The sequence below is a fragment of the Notechis scutatus genome, chromosome 2, assembly GCF_049901735.1.
Source record: "Notechis scutatus isolate UNSWTSFEM ecotype Mainland chromosome 2, rNotScu1.2, whole genome shotgun sequence".
Taxonomy (NCBI): domain Eukaryota; kingdom Metazoa; phylum Chordata; class Lepidosauria; order Squamata; family Elapidae; genus Notechis; species Notechis scutatus.
In genome coordinates this window covers 259,213,863-259,229,803 of record NC_142010.1, presented here as the reverse complement: position 1 = coordinate 259,229,803, position 15,941 = coordinate 259,213,863, and the positions used below count along the sequence as shown (strand labels likewise).

The window sequence follows — 15,941 nt, the reverse complement described above, 5'->3', positions numbered from 1 at the left end:
AGGCCATCTGGCGTTTTCTGATGGGTAGCCAGCCTTCAAAGCCTTCTTAGCAATTTATAACCATAGACACTCTTTCCCACAAGATAGGATATTTTTAGTTAACTTGCACATCTTTCTATAAATCAGTTTCATCCATATCCTTAGTATTTACAAGCTAAAACAACACTAGTTCCATTTGCTGTATATTACAAAAAGGAAAATCTTACAATGTTGGAGACACATATTTTTCTTTCTCTTTAAACAGATTAACTCACCCAGCAAATACCCATCTGACCATTTTTCAAAGCCTTTCAATCTTGAAGAGGTAGTAAAAAGATTAACTCCAAGGTCATTTAAAAAGTGAGGCTAGGACAAACTTTGGCTATATTAATGGCTCAGAGCATGATGGAACCTGTGATTTCCAGCTGAATATAAGCAGTTGCAAAAACCTGTTTCTGCTGGATTCACAGACCTCTCCCCTTCTCCAGCTGTTTAAAACAGGGGTCTCCAAACCTGTCTGAAGAATTCTGAGAGTTGTAATCCCCACAGCTTAAAGTTGCCTTATTTGGAGACCCCCGGTTTAGAATTCATGGGGTTGATTTCAGGATCTCTCTTTCCTCCAGTTGGCTGGATTATACACGCAAGCCATCTTTTGGCCACAATTATCCTCTACAAAATGCGGGCCTCTTTTCCCCCACCTTACATGAATTTGCCCAATGCATTTTCATTCTGTACCTCACCTCATTTTGTATAAACTAATCTCTCAATCTTCAACTCTCATTAATCATCAAATGTCCAATAAAAATTAGCAGGAATACCTAACAACATAAGCATATAATCCCCCTTTCCATTTAATGTAATATAAACCCTTCTCATTCCTCTCTAATAATAAAGTCTAATTTCATTTAATAATTGAACAACAGAAAAAAATTAATTAAACATTACAGGAAATAGTAATCCCTTATTTACATGCTAAAAGTACTGTAGATAATAATGCAAAGTAATTCATTAAGCCAATTAAACATTTTCATAAAATAAAAAACCCTATCCAGTCAAGATGACCATTAAATTTCAGACATAGCAATTCATTATTTAATCATAATCAAATAAACCAATTTTATATTCTTCTTGCACCATTTTAAGTCCCATAGATTACATTCTGACTCCTGTTTTCTTCTATTGTCTTCCAAAGTTTAACTAGATGGAATTATTGTAACCTGCATGTGGTGTCTGTACAGGTAATCCTTGACTTATGACCACAATTGAGCCCAAAATTTCTGTTGCTGAGTGAGACATTTGTTAAGTGAATTTTGTCCCATTTTACGACCTTTCTTGCCACAGTTGTTAAATGAATCGGTGCAGTTGAAAAAATCAGTAACATAGGTATTAGATGAATCTGTCTTTCCCATTGACTTCACTTGTCAGAAGGTTGCAAAATTTGATCACATGACCCCTGGGGACACTGTGGCCATCATAAGTCAGTTGTTGAGCATTTTTTTAGTGCCATTGTAACTTTGAATGGTCACTAAATGAACTGTTGTAAGTCGAGGACTTACCTGTATTACCAAGACTTTAAAAAGGGGTGACCATTTAACTTCCAGGAGTGTGACATTCCTGAACTGCAGGTTGTCTTCACACTAATGCCGAACTTGAACTTTGCTAGCAGAGAAAGATTTCTGTTTTTAATTGCAGTATGCATAGCAAGGATAATTGGAAATGTCTGGGAGTAGAGGAAAGGATTATACTGGAAGAGCAGATAACTCCTACTCCTGCTGTGTCATCTCTTTTGTAAATGTTTCTCTGTGTCAGAACTAGATGTTTTGTAATTGCCACATTGGGTTCCACTATAAGAAATTCATTTTTAAAAAAGGTCAGCTATATAATAATGATAGCTCTTGACTTATGACCACAATTGAACCCAGACTTTATATTGCTAAGTGAGAAATGTGTTCAGTTTTGCCCCATTTTACAACTTTTCTTGCCACATTAAGTGAATTACTGCAGTTGTTAAATTAGTAACACGGTTGGTTGTTAAGTGAATCTGGCTCCTCATTGACTTTACTTGTCAGAAGGTTGCAAAAGGTGATCACATGACCTGGGACACTGCAACCATCATAAATATGAACCAGTTGCCAAGCGTCTGAATGTAAATCATGTGACCACGGGGATGCTGCAACAGTCATGAGTGTGAAAAATGATCATAAGTCACTTTTTTCAGTGTCCTGGTAAACTTCGAATGGTCTCTAAATGAACTGTTGTAAGTCAAGGACTACCTGTAAATAGTTCATTTCATCAAAATTTGAATGTTCATCTTCTTGTTATATGATTTTTTTAAAAGTTTTAAATAACATCTCCCATCTTGCCTTTTAATGGAACACAACAGTTTGAGTGTTGCTTCCCAGCCCTTGTAAGACTAATACAACTAAAGAGCAGAGTTGCTGATTTCCATATGTCTCATTGCTACGAAATATAATCCTCTGTGTATTTATAGCATGTTTTCAAAAATAGACTAACAAATCGGGTGAAATAAGTTTACCCAACATAGCTATTTATTTATTCTAGTAAAAATTACAAAACCATTGAAATAATTATATGGGATTACAAATATTGCACAGTATCTTGAGAAAACTGGTAAGTATTTGTATGCAATTGATCTGGGATTAATTAGTAAGGTGATACGCCTTCCTTCCGTGCTAGCACAAAAGTAAACCATTTTACTAGCCTTAAAATACAGATGATTTATAGGTGTAGATTTTTTTTTTCTTGGTGACTTCAGGTACCAAATTATTTCAACATTTGCCCTGGTGAGTTGCAGAACATATAGCAAAGGAAGTTAACTTGGTTTAGAGTTCTGAATAAGTTTTATATTCCACAACTTTTGTTCTCAGATGTATTTTCTAAGAGTGCTATATTATTTTCCTTTTTGAGAGAAAGTAATCAACTTGTGTGAATCTCCCTGTTTTTTCAGCTGCTGTTATTTTCATTGGCTGCCTTACAGATGAGTGCTGTGTATTAGTTGAAAGAAGAAAGTTTGATCAATTCTATACTGAGTGTAAACTATTCAGATTAACTGAATGCTTTCAGGTGGTTATACACAGTTAAGCTTACCTAATTTTATACTTTCAAAGTTATGAAATAAAGATTCATAGTTGATGCTGATTCAAAAGTAGGTAGTTCATTGTATCAGCTCAGCCAGCCACAATCGGAGCACTTTTGGAAATGCTGTCTTAAAAAAAATACATTGAAAAATGGGACAGTTGGACTTCTTGTTTGAAGGGCTTTGGCGACAGACAGAAATCCGTGATCGTGCGCGGTTTCTGTCTGGGCTCGCCGCTGGAGCGCCCCGAGCCAGCTGGTTTCAGGGCTAAACCATCCCGTAGAGGTGGTGAAGAGGGGGGAGACTGCCAGCAGGGTGGAGGAGAGCCGCATCTCTCCTCCTCAGCTGGCCATTACTCTCTTTCCCGAAGGCGGTTGCAGCGGTGGTCAGAAATGGCCACCACAAAGAAGAACTCGACCGGAAAAGAATGTGCAGGAGGAAGATAAGTGAAAGTTTTGGCTGACCGGGTTAAATTGTAAAAGCAACAACCAAGGTACCCTGGAATTTAAACTTACAAAAAATAACATCGCTCCCAAAGAAGAGTCGGAAGCAGCGAAGGAAAGTGAAAAGGGAAAGGTTTGGCTTTTTTTTTCTTCTCTCTCCTTCCCTATACTGACAACTAAGAGACTTAAATAAGAAATCGGAAAAATCCGCTTTGACATCAATAAGCAATTAAGCTGAAAATAAAACAAAATGCCAAAGGGATAATAAAGATTTCTGGACATTAAAAACTTTCTTTTTCATAAGCAGGAAGGGGAGAAAAAGAATAAGGGCAGGATCTGGAAGAGGAGGAAACTGCTGGAATTAAAAGAATTTAAAGCAGGGGTCCCAACGCGGTCCGGACCGGCGCGAACAAGCCTTACCGGCCTGGTTGCTGGCAATCTTTTTGTAAAAAGCAATTTTTCAAAAGATTTAAAGGTAGTTTCTAAAACTTGACGCACGAAGTGATTTTCAAAAGATGGCGCGCCAAGACTTCTAACGCCGAACGGCCGGCGCGAAAGGTTGGGGATCCTGATTTAAAGTAAAACTCAACAAGACTTCTAAAGATACATTTTAACTGAAACTTTGCAACTAAATAGTAACCCCAGGAAGAGAAAGTGGAAAAAAAAGAGCAAAAAAGAAACAGCTTACGTGTATTTGGACTATTTGGTGATCTTTGGATTTTTGGTTATTATCTGAATGACTAAAATCAATTGGGTGGTTGTTTAAAAGTTTATACAATGGCACCACTTCTGGATGAATTGAAAATGGAACTTAAAAAGTACAAAGAAGATGCACAAGAAGGGAAGGGTTCTTTTGGCTTCGTTTTTCAATTCTTAGAAATGGAGATTTGGAACTATGAGAAACAACAAGAAAAGACTGCAAAACAAGAAGACTGGGACAAAGAGAAGCCATCTTTAATGAACAAGTAATTCTGTGTGGGGAAGAAAAAGGAAAGGGGGGAAAGAGAATGGAGAATTTAAGACCTAATAAAACAACCAAAGAAAAGAAAAATAATTCGAAAAATAAGTATAATACTGGAAAGCAACAGAAAAGGGGAATACAGAAGAGAGAAATAGAGGTAGAGAGACAAGGGGGTAAAAAGGGGAGAGAGAAGAAGAGAGGGAAGAAGGAAAGGAAAAGAAGTTACAAAGGACCGGGGCAAGATAGAGAGAAACAGGACCTATTTAGAGATAATTGGTGAAAATCTAACTGAAAAGGGGATTCTGTAAAGGTACATAAGATTGTATTGTTATATTAGTAATAGAAATAACTTTAGAAAATTGGAAACAATGTATGATTAAAATGAGGGATAAAATAGTGTAATTTAGTGAAATGTTTGTGAATAAAATTGAAATAAACGAGAAAATTGAATTAGGAAGGAACGGGAACATTTTGATTAGTTAATGTTTTATAAAATATAAGTGAAAGGGGGGAATTAACTATGGAAAGCTTATAATTGTTCCCATAGAAGTATGATGTTTAATTGAAAAGTAATGTTAAAGATGTTAAGACTTTAATGAATATTAATATTAATGATAGAATTGAATTGGAATGGAATGTTGTTTTAATTATATATATTTATATATTTTTTTCTTTTTTTAAGAATACAGTGTGTATTTTAAGAATGTACCAAGCAGAATCTGAATGGAAGTTATGTATTATATTGAATGTTACAACTTTAGGGAAAAGATATAAAGGCGTCATACTCCAATCAGTAACTACAGGAGAAATTTTGTTTAATGAGAAAAGATAATAGATAATTGAAACAGGACAGACAAAAAATATAAATACAATGATTTGAATTGAGATGAGATAATTAAAATAAAATTGAGAAAATTAAAAGAGGGGAGAAGCTATGCAGAAAATGTAAAATAGTAATAAGATATGGAATAGAATATAAAAATGAGCACGAACCTGAATTTGTGTCTGTATGGAGAAATGTAATCCGGGATTATGCTGCTTTCAAAAAAGATGTTTTATTTGTATTTTTTTTCTCTTTGTGAAAACTCAAATAAAATTTACAAAAAAAGAAAAGAAAATGGGACAGTTGGTTATCAATTTGGCAGACACCTAAAATCCAGGAGTTTCACTAATTTATGAAGCTACACTGGGCTTTCTCTTGCAAGACTACAGCAATTGCTCACATTGCCTTCTGACCTTTACACTTGTATACTGTGAGAAGCTACAACCAATATTTATGGTGGTCAAAATGTTCTACATAAACCAGGGGCATCGGGATTGATAGCATAGAAAAGTTTAAGTGGGCAAACAATCAATTATTGCAACATTCTGTTTCCAGCAATCCCCAAACAGATCCTTCTAGGCAGCCAATGTCGATATAATGTTTCCCCTGTCCAGTCATGTCTGACTCCAGGGCATGGTGCTCATCTCTGTTTCTTGGCTGAGAGAGAGCCAGCACTGTCCGAAGAAGTTTTCCATGGTCACGTAACCAGCACACCATAAGATGCTGTTCCCACCAAAGTGGTACCTATTAATCTACTCACATTTGCACGCTTTCGAACTGCTAGGTGAGCAGGAACTGGGGCAAGTATTTCAGAGTATATTCATGAACTGGAATAGAGCATGGTACCAAGGTCAGCCAATGTAGGCATAGCAACTAAATCAGCCAATGAGAACTGTTTGGAAACTGAAACTAGAAGTAACCTAGGTGTGGCTCTATATTAAGCTCTGAAGCTATGTTAAGCTCTGGGTATTATTGGAAATGAAACTGCTTATCTCCTCTGCTTGCCTGCTGAACTAAACCGAAACTGATGTCTGTTTCTGATCTCCTGAGTTGCTGCTGAAGCTCTGCACTTGTAACATGTCTACTTCTGTTTGAGTTTGCTCCATGTTGGAGAAATCTACAACTGGTTTGTAAAATTTACTTCATATGTTTATAAAAAAGTTACATGAAGCCTTAACCATCTGTATTTACTTTTTTGGCTCTAAATTTACACTGCAAAACTCTGAACAAAGTAATGGGAGCTAACCCATTGTGTGGCGCTCAGGTCTCGAACCCAAGCAAACTCAGCATCTTTAACCGCTGAGCCATCATGCCCCCCCCCCCCAATGCTGGTAACCTAATTATTAATGGTTATTTTGAGGATCATAGGGTGTTGCCTTTGTGTGATATTTCACTGGGAAGCATGGGGTGGAGAAAGAGAGAAACCCAGAGAGACAGAGAGAAACCTGATCACCTCTACTTAATTTTTTCCAACAATCTATTGGATTGGAAATAATAAAACGATCTGAATATTTTGATGCTTCTTCCTAAGAAGTATTGAAATCCCTATTTCATATTTTCTAATTCCATGGTGTCATTTTTAGAATAGGATAACCAGAACTTTGAGTGATGGGGTAACCAGTTATGATATAGAGTGATACCATTTGATGATTGGAAGCAAAGACCAAAAAAATCCTTCGTTGAAATTAGAAGAAGAGATTATGAAAACCAATCTGTTGCTCAGATTTTTTTTTCAACTATCAGATTACGTAAATAGGCAAAGCTAGCCCAGTGAAAATACGGAAGACAGAGAGGAAACTGAAGCAGTAATAAACCTAACCTTCCTGAATTTCAAAATTCACATGGATGGTGACTGAGGCAATAAAGAGAAATCCATTACTTGAGAGAAGTGCTATGATGAAGCTGAATGAAAGATTGACGTCAAAAGACATCACAATTGCAACAAAATTTACACATTTCCAACAATAATGTTTTCCACTTTACCATATGGTTGTCAAAGTTGGACCATCATAACACCTAAACAAAGAAAAATTGATTCCTTTCAATTGAGATGCTGGAGAAAATAGTTGAGAATACTTTGGACTGTGAAGAACAAACAATTCAATATAAGATGAAGTAAACTTGAGTATTCACTGGAAGTACTAAATTAAAATTAAACTGAAGCTGAAATAACTTGGACACCTAATGTGAAGGCAAAAATCATTGGAAAAGACCCTAATAATTGGAAATAATCAAAAGCAAGTACAAAAGAGGCAAGCAGATACCATCATGAATGACATAAATATGAATTCAAAGAAGCAGTTATTGACCCAAAAAGTTTTCCTTTGGATCACAAAGAATTGGAAGCTATAGAAGGACTTGAACATCAAAAACAGCAAAGCTGTTTCCAAAGATCACTATTATTCTGTACACCATTATATGTACTTTATAGTTTTATAATGCACCCTGAAAAGGATATAGGTTTTAAGAACAGATTTTGAGTGCAGTATATACATGCTTAGATTTTAAAATAATATTTTCAGTCCATTAATCACAATAGTAACATGATCTAGTAACAACAGATCCCATCTCCCCTCCACCCCATCCCTGCTCTTCCCACATGTCATCAGGTTTTAATGTTTAGTTTTAATTTATTTATGTTTTAACATACTGTATAAATATATTTTTATGGCTGCAAGCCACCCAGAGTTACCCTGAGGCAAGAGGAGCAGCCAATAAATTTTATGAATGAATGAATGAATAAATGGATGAATGAGCAAGCATGAATTTTCTTCCTTCTCTCCAGTTCAGATCTTCCTTACCCCTATACTCTGCTTTTTGTTCAGATTATATAAATATTTACCCTGTTATTGTGTATCAGTACCGTAATATTCTTTCCATGTTGCCATCCCCGTATGTTTGTGTGTCTGTGTGTATGTATCACTTATACATTTTCTTTACTGTATTCTTTTTTCTTTTCTTTTGTTCTATTTTTTTCTTTGTCCCTTTTATTTTTGGTTCTTTTTTGTGTAGTATTTTTTATTGTAATTTACCAAAATTATTATAGATAAGCATTATTTACAGCGTTTTTATGAAACACAGCATTTACTACTGCTTTCATTATTAAGTAATGTGCATGTCTGCTTATGTAAGAGGGAATTGGGCTGAAATGCATGAAATCTTTTGTAGGTTGGGACACTGTTTATTCTTACCTTATAATAGCTTTATTTAAATTGAATTTATTGTAACTTTGAACAACACTATAGTACAGAGTTGACTTACAAGGAAGAGAAATTAATTTGTGCTGAATTCTGCATATAAGCAATAGAAAGTACAGAACATTTAGAACTACCTATATCTTTTTTGCAAATTTTATTTCCCCAATATAAAATAGGAAAAAATGTGAACAACACTCATAAGCATTAGCTAAGTCTTCCATGTGTATTTATTTTTAAAACATTTTTCTAAGTTGATTTATGTGTGTGTTTGTTTGTTTAGAGAATTTGGTGGGAAACAGCCAGAATGACAGCTTTGGATTCTCAGGTCTTTTGTCTGCAGAGCAGTGACAGCAGAGGCTGAAAGGTAAGGAATTAATTCAACAATATATTCATATTTAAATACATGCAAAATTGTACTTGCAAAAATTGTTATTGGTTCACAGTTAATTTAAGGCAATTATTGGATGTGCATATATGTATCATACACTTGCAATTAGGAATCACTAATTAAGTAATTACTTATCAAATTTAGGTACTGCCCGTCTCATTCTCAGAGTTACTCTGGGCAGTTTATAGTTAAAAGCATAAAACTCAGATAAAACTAAAATTTTATAATTTTATTAATAATAATAAGTAAAGTGGGAGCTTGGGTAAAAAAAAACATTGAATAAGTTAAAAGTTTAAAAGGGCAGAGGGGCACCTTCAAGTGTCACATGCCACTCTGTGAACCCCGCATGAGTTGGCAGAGCCAATGATTCTGTTAACCAGTTGTTCCCCCGTCTGCATGCGCCAGCCGTTCCCTGTCTCACAGAGAAACAAAGTACCTATATGCATACAGGTAGTCCTAAACTTATGATCACAATTGAATCCAAAATTTATGTTACCAAGTGAGACATTTGTTAATCTAAGGGAGGCCACATGGTTAATGAGGTTGAGAGGCAAAAGTGAAGAGAGACTAGTGAACGAGAACAAGGCAATTCTTGATTTATGACCACAAGGATTTATGACCACAATTGAGCATCAAAATTTCCATTGCTAAGCAACACAACAGTGAAGTGAGTTTTGCCCAATTTTATGACTTTTCTGGCCAAAGTTAAGTGAAGTTAAGATAGTAACGCAGTTAAGATAGTAACACAGATGTTAAGTGAATCTGGCTTCCTCATTGACTTTGCTTGTCAAAAGGTCTCAAAAGGGGACCACATGACCCCGAGACCATCACAAATACATACCAGTTGCCAAGTGTCCGAATTTGGGTCATGTAACTTTGGGGATGCTCCAGCAGTCGCAAGCACGAAAAATGATCATAGGTCACTCTTTTCAGTGCCATTATAACTCTAGTCACTGAATGGATGGTTATAGGTCAAGGACTACCTGTATCCAACTAGGATATTCTTTTCCTTCTTTCTGCCAAACAGTGAAGAGATATATTACTCCTTACCAGAAATCTAATCTGTTGCAGAGGGACTTTGAAATTAAACTTAAACCTGCTGTTGGTATTCAGAGAACGCTACACGTTGAGCTTTTCTAAATGTCACCAAAGAATCCTGATTAGCAATATTAGTCAAAACAAGTGTAGAAATTTTTATTAATTTAATATTTTTGATGAGTGGGTAGTTAATTGGAAGAACAATGTTTTCTTTTAGATTCTTTTGGCAAGTGGAGGAAAAGCCTACTCATGTAATTATTTATTTGGTTGCCTCACATCTACACGTTTCTTCTCAAAACTTTTTTTGCGTGTGATATTATAACAATTGTTTCTGGGTATGTTGCTTGAAAATAATTGTAATTGATGAACAAACAAATGGTTGCAATTGGCAGAGAAGACAAAGGCTCCCTTGGCCACTTGCTCTTGTAGCAGGAGCTGTGAGTCCTAAGAGGAATCCCGAATTGTGCACCAAGACCTCTTTGGTGGAGTGTTATCCTGCCCAGAGTCCAAGTATGTTAATTCTCTTGACCTCAAGCACCCCAAAACTAGAACCACTCCATCCTGTTAGGGTTGAGTTTCAGCTGGTTTCTCTCCATCCTTACAGCCTCTTAAGCCCTGAGCCGGCACCCAAATGGCATCAATTGGCCCAACATGGGGTAGAGATGTGTAATTGAGTATCATCAGCGTATGGATGACACCAAACCCCATGCCACCAGATGACCTCTCCCAGCGGCTTCTTGTAGATGTTAAATAGGAGTGGAGAAATATTCAAGCCCTAAGGCACCCCACATAATAAGGGCTTGGGGTCTTGACCTTGCCTTCCCCACCAGCACTGACTGATAATGGCCTCAGTGAAAGGAGAACCACTGTAAAACAGTGCCCCCTCCCCCTGAGCTGGTCCAGCAAGGTATCATGATCAATAGTATCAAAAGCTACTGAGCGATCAAAATATTCCAATTTAACTGTGGCTTTTCGTTCTCCCAACACATGGTTTTCTGTATCCACGGAGCATTTACGTTGGACTCCTTTGTTCATGATATCATCATAAGATTCTTCTATAGTTATAAATCTTGGGTTCTCTCAGCTTAAAAATATATCTCCGTTGTTCGTCTCCATTTTAGCTACATTACCACTGTGACCAGGTACCTGAAGTTAGATTTTGAGACTAAGGTAGTATTTACTAACTCAATTCAAGTTGCAGTTGTAGCTTTATTATTAACTTTAATTCTTCTGTTTCACTTGCGTTATACAACTGAGTTGTGGCTTTTACAGCTCTTTTTTCTTTTGAAGGTGCTTCAGAAGACTTGACTGAGTATAGAGCAGGGTCTTCAACTACATCCACTTTATATTTTTATGTCCCTTTTTTGTGTTGGGCAAAATGGTATGCAAATATTCCCAGATTCAAATCATGGCATTTTAAAGCAAAGATAAAAAAACAACTCCGCCTGAAGTTTGGACTGTATTTGTCAGTGACAATAAAGTTCCTAAATAAAGTTTGTGGTGATTAGTATGACAATATAATCCAGGAATAGCTTAGACAGGAACAAGTTGCACTGAAGAAGAAAAAATACCCCAAATGTCTATGCTCTTGTCTATGTAAATGAAACTTTTCTTCTCAATACAACATGCTGGCATTGCCAGCAATGAACATAGAATGTCACATCTTTTGCCACACAACAAAACAAGATTGTCTTTACATTTTTATGATGTACTATGATAACTTATAACATCAACTATAGAATGAAGTTAAATAAACCAATAATTCTTACACTAGTAATTAACAACCTGTGAACACTTAAAATAAAAAAATCTAAAAACCTTAATATTATTATTAGTATTTATGTAATGCATACAGTTTGTTCTGTCGTTTTCTCCCTCTCTCTACCCCCCCCCCCTTCAGTATTTTAGTGATACTAAAATCCTAGCAAACCTTTAAAACAGTAGCAACCTTATTTATATGACAGCTATCTTATATCCACTTGAGCCCTGGTGGCATTCATAATTTTCATGCCCCATCTACATTATTGTAGACAGATGTGCGAATTTTATTGCATTGATTGATCACACTTTGAAATGACAGCATGCTCAGTTCTAAGATTTGAGGCTTCTGTGTGGCTTTGAACCATTCTGTAACTCTCTTTTCAACAGGTATATAGAATAATTTTGTTACTGACAGATTGAAGATGGGGTGGGATTGGGTGAAGTATTTATTGATTTGTTATGCAATGACTTGGAAAGAAGAGACACTCTGTGAAGCAGATAGGTGGTTTAAAAATGTAATTAAAAAATAAATAAAAATAAATAAAAGTATTTGGATCAATTTCCAGTTTTTATATCAGATGAGAGTTGTGTATCAATCCAAATTATTTAACGGGTGGTTGTAGTGTCCATTGTTCACTTTTCTTCTAAAAGACCAAGGTTTTCCCCTATCCTGCTTCCCCAATGCTCCTGGCAAGAGAATCTAGGCTGAAATTAATTTCTGCTCACAAATTGCCAAAATGGGAAGGTATGAAAATAGGGATAATGACAAATTAGAATTTCTTCAAATGAATATCTAACAAACTCATAGCTATTAGAGTCCAGGAGGGAACAACTTTTTGTTCTGGTTGTAGGTTTCCAGTGGTTATGCAATTAGCTCCCAGGGAAATTGAATGGAATAGCTGATAGTACTGTAGAACTTTTTAACAGTTAACATGAATATGGAATAGAGTCATCCAATGAAATTACAAAAGCAATATATTTCTTGACTTTTAAGCACCACTCCACCCCATTGTAAAAATAGAGGTAAGTGGGGAGAGTCAGTATTCAAATTGTAAAGTGTATAAACATGTCAGCAACAATCAAGAGAACTGGGAGGTTTTTTTCCTTTTTGATAAATTTATAGACATTTCTAAAATTCTGTTTTCACTTTATCATTATGGGCTACTGAGTGTAGATTAATGAGGAAAAAATGAATTTCAACAGCTGTAGAATTAGGCTGCAGTATAACAATATGGACAAAAGTGAAGGGAGTCTGAATACTTTGTGAATGCACTGTATACCCCCATAGAATTGCCCTGCTCTGTGGCATAATCAGCATGCTTCTTCTGTATTTTGCAAAGCTCTTCACAAAATATTATCCAAAGATGTCCTCATTACCAGCTCACTTCACGTGCTGTATGTGTTTTCTCCTTAGGTTGCTCTCCTGCTGAAGCCCTAGGTGAGTTTGCACTTCCACAAAGCTCTGGGTCCATCCTCTGAGACCAGGAGAGACTTCAAATTCTGAAATGAAGATGGAGGCAGCAGACAGAACAGAAGAACTCATTGACCCAGAAGTCCCACCCAAACTCTCAGAGAAACAGGAGCTAGCTCTGGGCGAAGAGGGATCTATAGAACTGGATATGCCTGCTCAGAAAGAGAACCGAGCGCCGGGGGAGGATTCAGCAGTCCTCACCTCAATGCCCTGCTTGTTGATGGAACTGAGACGGGACTCCTCCGAATCTCAGCTGGCTTCGACGGAAAGCGACAAGCCGATGGCCGGTCGCATTTATGAGAGTGACTCCTCCAACCATTGCATGCTGTCCCCTTCATCCAGCGGCCATTTGGCTGATTCTGACACGCTGTCCTCCGCAGAAGAGAACGCTCCCGGGAAACCTGAGGCGGTGGTCGAGGGAGACTCTTCCTCCATGTCCGTATCGACTGTCGGGAGGAAATCGAGGCGGTCCAGATCGGAAAGCGAAACCTCGACAATGGCTGCAAAGAAAAACCGGCAATCGAGTGACAAGCAGAACGGCCGCGTCACTAAGGTCAAAGGTCACAGGAGCCAAAAGCACAAAGAGCGCATCCGGCTACTGAGGCAGAAGCGGGAGGCCGCGGCCCGCAAGAAGTATAACCTGCTGCAGGACAGCAGTACCAGCGATAGTGACCTAACCTGTGACTCGAGCACAAGCTCGTCGGACGACGACGATGAAGTTTCAGGGAGCAGCAAGACAATCACTGCGGAGATACCAGGTAGAGGATGTTTTTTAAACTGAACTGGCCAAAAAAAGCTCCTGCCATCGTTTCTCAGCTGTCGGGCTAAATTTAGAAAGGAAGGAGCAAAAAAAAAAAAAAAAAGTAAATAAATAACTTGCTAGGAGAACCAGAGCTCTGTCTCTTACGGGGGCTGCAACGTATTTTTAAAATGTGACATGTTTCCAAGGCGGGTAAGGAGGGTTTCTCAGTGCTCTTATTTGCACGATAGTTCACCTTTAAAAAAAAACAAAAAACCAGACAAATCGTGATAATGTTGAGATGTCCATTATTCCCCCCTCCCCCAGTATTCCACCTTCTCCTGCCGGTTGGCATTAGTGCACCTTAGATTGTAATCTTTCAAAACAGTCTACTTTGCTGCTATTTCATTCTGAATGGGTTGTTTTAAAGCGCTGCAGCTGTCTGCATCTGAAATTTCAGGAGGCATCTTAACTGCCTCTGCGATAAGCCCTCCTCCCTTGTTGATGTTGCACTTTCTAGCTCCCTTTCAATGCATGATAAGCTGGTTCAGCTTTGCTGAAAGTTCTCTAATAACAGGCAACTTGGTTATTTCAGAGCCTGTGTAAGGAACATTTTGCACACAGGTTGCAAATGAGTGCTATCCCACAGTTTCGGAAGAGGTAACATGCTCTGCTGTGTGGATTGCACAATTATCAATACTGTTCCCCCACCCCCACCCCCGCATCTAAATTGAGAAGAAAAATATTTTGGCTGCTCTCATAAAATAACAGAAGGTGTGTTATTTAAATAATAAAAAAGACTGTTAAGGCCTACATTATTCCTCTAGCTGAAATAGCATGATCAGGAATATGTATCAAACTACTCGGCATATGGTATTCAAAATAATTGCATTTATAGCAACCTTAAAATAAAATACTGTTTAAAAATCCTTTGGTTTGCTAATCTTTTATGGGTGAGCACACATTTATCTCTTTTACACAAAAGGAAGTGAGTTTTGTTAACTACAATCGGTGTTCTAAGTAAATCTGCTTCTATGCTATGTAGGATGGCTTGGAAGGCTACAATGTGGAGCTCATAACATGGCCCTTCAGTGTTCTTTCTAGCACGTGTGATGGATTCTGCCTTTGCACAATACATGGAGGTTTGCATTTGTGCTCGGGTTGCGTATTGCAGACACTGTAGCCCTCCAATCTCCCTTTTAATTTGGATCTCATGAAGGCTCTGTCCAAAGCATTTGAAATTAATGAAAGTTGTCACAGCTGTGTGAGATGGATGCTCTGGACATCACATTTATTTTAAAAGCAATAGTTAATCCGGCAGGTTTCTTTTGAAATAGTTATTTATTTGATGACAGACTATACACGTATTTACTGTTGTCTTGATTAGAACAGACTAGCAAAAGCTACACAGTGTATCTCTTGCTGGGCTTTACCATTTCAGATTGTAAGTTATGTGCTTCTCCACATAGACTGTTGTTAATGCAACCAGTGAGCTACAGTCTAAGATGTTATAGCCCCATCACAAATAAAATTCAGTGTGGCTTTTGCTAAACTGGTTTTGTTTGAACATAATTCAGTGCAGCCTTCATTCAAAATGTAGGTCAGGCTAGCTAATTTTCTTTTTGGCTATGTGCAAATGTTGGCTATGGGGAAATAAATTATGTGCATCAGAAAATTATGAAACAGGTAATTTTTTTTGCCACTGAATAAGGGATTCTATTCAAACTGGTTTATAAAACAAAATCCGTATACATTTGTTCATTTCTAATAAGTCTATGAAACAGACATCAAACTTTCAGAGTAATATTCTGTTACATAAAACTACATATAATTCTGTACTATTTAACTTTGTTGATTGAATCTTAGCAAACCTACTTAGTGTAGATTTTCCTCATTGGCAGATCCAGAAATAGTCTCCATGGGATTTTTAAAAAAAATTCTTATACATAAAAATTACAGGTGCAGCTGTGATATTTTTAGAAGTGTAAGTCTTATTAAATGGAAAATTGTTTTGCTGTACAACAAATAGGATTAGGTTGAAATT

The 15,941-nt window shown here is 37.0% G+C and overlaps 1 protein-coding gene across 6 annotated transcripts in view; it reads left to right on the top strand.

The window, feature by feature from the left end:
* Nucleotides 1-15,941, top strand: part of ARK2N (arkadia (RNF111) N-terminal like PKA signaling regulator 2N) — a 64,475-nt gene that overhangs the window by 9,944 nt on the left and 38,590 nt on the right. For all 6 annotated transcript variants that reach the window (XM_026688418.2, XM_026688420.2, XM_026688419.2 and 3 more), the window contains exons 2-3: nt 8,781-8,864; nt 13,102-13,916. In XM_026688418.2, the coding sequence (XP_026544203.2) occupies nt 13,193-13,916 (724 nt within the window). In that variant the 5' untranslated portion in view covers nt 8,781-8,864; nt 13,102-13,192. The remainder of the gene's footprint in view (nt 1-8,780; nt 8,865-13,101; nt 13,917-15,941) is intronic.